The sequence below is a fragment of the Dipodomys spectabilis genome, unplaced genomic scaffold (assembly GCF_019054845.1).
Source record: "Dipodomys spectabilis isolate Male_0828 unplaced genomic scaffold, ASM1905484v1 ptg000299l, whole genome shotgun sequence".
Taxonomy (NCBI): domain Eukaryota; kingdom Metazoa; phylum Chordata; class Mammalia; order Rodentia; family Heteromyidae; genus Dipodomys; species Dipodomys spectabilis.
The window spans coordinates 2,816,003-2,819,529 of record NW_024870976.1 but is presented as its reverse complement, the minus strand read 5'-3'; the positions used below and the strand labels follow the sequence as shown (position 1 = coordinate 2,819,529).

Sequence of the window (3,527 nt, the reverse complement as noted above, 5' to 3'; positions counted from 1 at the left end):
ATTCTTGCTTTTGTAAAATGAAGTCTACTCTGTAAAATTATTCTTACAGATACTGCATTGGGCTGGGAATATGGCTTAGTGGTAGAATGTTTGCCTATCATACATAAAGCCCTGGGTTCCATTCCTCAGTACCACATATACAGAAAAGGTTGGAGGTGGCACTGTGGCTAAAGTGGTAGAGTGCTAGCCTTGAGCAAAAGAAACTCAGGGAAAATGCCCAAGCCCTGAGTTCAAGCCCCAGAACTGGCAAAAACAAAAAATAAATTAAAAAAAGATAGTATCGGGGCTGGGAAGGTGGCTCAGTGGTAGAGTGCTTGCCTTGCATGCATGAAGCCCTAGGTTCGATTCCTCAGCACCACATAAGCAGAAAAAACTGGAAGTGGTGCTGTGGCTCAAATGGTAGAGCACTAGCCTTGAGCTGAAGAGCTGAGGGATAGTGCCCAGGCCCAGAGTTCAGGCACCATGACTGGCAAAAAAAAAAAAGATAGTACCTTTGCTGAGTGCCAGTGACTTACACCTGTTATACTAGCTACTTAGAAGACTGAAGGCTAAAAAAAAAAAGACTGAGGGCTGAGAATCAGAATCGTGATTCAAGCCAGCCCAGGCAGGAAAGTCCTTGAGATATTTCCAATTAACCAGCAAAAAACTAGAAGTGGAGCTGTGGCTCAAGTGGTAAAATGCCAACCTTCAGCAAAAATGCTCAGTGCCAGCCGGGTGCCTGTGGCTCACACCTGTAATCCTAGCTGCTCAGGAGGCTGAGATCTGAGGATCATGGTTCAAAGCCAGCCCAGGTAGGAAAGTCCATGAGACTCTTATCTCCAATTAACCACTAGAAAACTGGAAGTAGTGCTGTGGCTGAAGTGGTAGAGCCCTCACCTTGAGCTGAAGAGCTGAGGGACAGCGTTCAGACCGAGTTCAAGCCCCACGACTGACAAAAAAATAAAATAAATGCTCAGTGCTTAGCATCTGAGTTCAAGCCCCAGTACTGGCACGCGGGCGCACACGCACACACACACATACACACTGTTGGAGCTAATACTGTTCAAAGAAGATTTTTATTGTTTACCTGTTGTGGTAGGGGTTTTTCATGGCATAAGTCACACAGGAGAGCACTAGGTTTTAGGCAAGAGGCCAGAAAAAGCTAGGGAAAGGCCAAGGTTTCTGCAGGAAAGGAAAGGCAGGGCAGGTAAACAAGTTGTAGTTCGCTTGTTGAGTCCAGCAGGCCTTGGTGAATACACTTCCTGTGTGGATCGGACCTGGTCCTGGGGGGTTTGAGGCAAGAGAATTATCTTAGCTTGTGGGAGTTAAAAGGAGGAAGTTGGAGCAGGACTCCGGGTGAGGGGAGGATGAGAAACTGTGGCGCTAGCTTGGCTCTGTGATTAGTGGAAGCCGAATATACAAATAGGAGCTCTGAGAAAACCAGCACCATGGTGGACAGACCATTAGGTTTGGGTCCACTTCGTGCCACAACCCAACCTTCGCCAGAAAGTGTGCAGGAGACCGGCTGAGGCCGCGCAGGGCGCAGCACCACCGCCTCCCCGCGGGTCTCCCCGGGGGCCAAGCGAGCGGCCGGTGGCGCCCTGGCTGTCACAGCGCGGAAGCGCAGACTGACCCGAGGACTTCACGGCCGGCGGGGCGGGGTGCCCGGGCCGGGCCGCTCCCCCAGGCCCTCCTCGGACACGGACGTGAGCGCCGCTGCAGCCCCCTGCGAGGGCAGGGAGGGGCGGGCCCCGCGGCTCAGCAGAAGCTGGGCGGTGGGGCCGTGTCCCCGCTCCGCGGCCAGGCGCAGGGGTGTCCGGTGCAGCCAGGCAGCAGCATTGACCCGGGCGCCCCTGTCCAGGAGGTGGCCGGCCACCTCCACGTGGCCGCCCAGAGCGGCGTAGTGCAGGGGGGTGAGGCCCAGGGAGTCCCGGGCCTCCACCTCGGCCCCCCAGTCTACGAGCAGCCGGACGACGGGTAGGTGTCCGCCCGCCACGGCCTTGTGGAGCGCGGAGCGGCGGCTCCTGTCCCTGGCGGTCGGGTCCGCTCCGTGGGCCAGCAGCTGCTCCGAGTCCTGGAGAGGAGGAGGGCCGGGGCCTGGGCTGGACGAGCGCCGGACCCGGCGGGGAGCGCGGGGCGCGGGGCGGCGGCGGGCGCGGGGCACCAACCTGCCGGCGCCCCAGGCCCGCGGCCAGGCTGAGCGCCGTGGCTCCCGCGCCGTCCCGCGCGTCCACGGCGGCCCCGCGCGCCAGGAGCAGGCGCAGCGCGGCCCCGCGCCCGGCCGCGGCCGCCACGAGCAGGGCGCCGTCCAGGTCCGCGCCGCCGGCCGCGGCCAGCAGATCCAGCAGCGGCAGCCGCCCGCCGGCCGCGGCCCAGTGCGCCGCCGTCCAGCCGCGCGCGTCCGCGGCTCGCGCGTCGGCGTCGGGCGCGGCCAGCAGGCGCGCGGCCAGCAGCGCGCGGCCCAGGGCGGCGGCCCAGTGCAGCGGGGTGAGGCCCGCCCGGGTGCGCGCCGAGGCGGGCGCCCCGCGCCGCAGCAGCAGCTCGGCCAGCCGCGAGTGCCCGTGCCAGGCGGCCTCGTGCAGCGGTGTGCGCCCCGCCGGGTCCGCCGCGCCCGCGCGCGCGCCGCGCCGCAGCAGCAGGCGCACCAGGGGCGCGTGGCCGCGCAGCACGGCCAGGTGCAGCGGCGTGCGTCCTGCGCGGTCCCTGCGGGGAGGCCGAGCCTCAGGGCGCGGAGGGGCGGAGGGCCCCGCCCGGCCCCGCCCCGCCCGGCCCCTCCTCACCTCTCCTCCAGGCTGGCCCCCTGCTGCAGCAGCCGCATCACCAACCCCAGGGGGCCCCGCCACACCGCCTGGAGCAGCGGCCCGCCAGGGCCCTCAGGCCGCGCCTCCAGGGCCGCCTCCAGGGCCTCCTCGGAGCCCAGCTCCAGCCACCGGAGCTCCAGCTCCGACTCTGCCAGGTCCTGCCCGCCGGAGCCCGCCTGGGGGAAGCAGGGACTGGCCTCGGCCCCCGAGACCCCCAGAGCCCGCCTGGGGGGAGCAGGGACTGGCCTCGACCCCGAGACCCCCGGAGCCCGCCTCGGGGGAGCAAAGACTGGCCTCGGCCCGGAGCCCGGCCTCCCTCCACCCCGGAGCCCGGCCCCACCAGGAGGCCTAGCCCCCTTAGGAGCCTGGCTATGTTACCCCAGAAAGGGTCTGGGCCGAGAGCTCTGTCTTCTGACTGGAGGTCATAGCCAAGCCGATTCTGGCCCAGCCTGGTCTGAGGGAGTGTCCTGGAGAAAGTTCCTGCAGATGGTGCGGGGTGGTGGTGTGTGTGGGAGCCTGCAGTGGCCGGTGAGCAGGCAGGCTCCTGCCGCTCTGGGGGCCACCTGATGCTGTTTACCCAGCGGTCTGAGTGGTGGCGGTGCCAAGCAGGTAGCAACTCCTTCCCAGATACCCTTACTCCCTCTCTTCTGAGAACAAAGGCTGGAGCTGGTTGGGAAGGGCAAGCTGGCACATGCCCCTGGACATGGCCTAGGCAGCTCGGCCGACCAGATCCTAGACACCTGGGCT

At 64.5% G+C, this 3,527-nt stretch overlaps 1 protein-coding gene across 1 annotated transcript; it reads right to left on the bottom strand.

Annotated features, from left to right (window-relative positions):
* Positions 1-1,621: 1,621 nt before the first annotated feature.
* Ankrd65 (ankyrin repeat domain 65) lies at positions 1,622-3,206 on the bottom strand. The gene is made up of 4 exons (XM_042702005.1): positions 3,159-3,206; positions 2,760-2,956; positions 2,148-2,682; positions 1,622-2,053 (listed from the first exon to the last, which is right to left on the bottom strand). The coding sequence occupies exons 1-4, from the start codon at positions 3,204-3,206 to the stop codon at positions 1,622-1,624; spliced, it is 1,212 nt and encodes a 403-aa protein (XP_042557939.1).
* Positions 3,207-3,527: the final 321 nt, after the last annotated feature.

Bases quoted from the DNA above. Each gene is read 5' to 3' on its own strand.
- Ankrd65 (XM_042702005.1), bottom strand. From the start codon at position 3,206: ATGACCTCCAGTCAGAAGACAGAGCTCTCGGCCCAGACCCTTTCTGGG. The intron at 2,957-3,158 runs GTAACATAGCCA...TGCTTCCCCCAG, and splicing joins CGGCCCAGACCCTTTCTGGG to GCGGGCTCCGGCGGGCAGGA. The intron at 2,054-2,147 runs GTTGGTGCCCCG...CCTCCTCTCCAG, and splicing joins CGGGCCTGGGGCGCCGGCAG to GACTCGGAGCAGCTGCTGGC.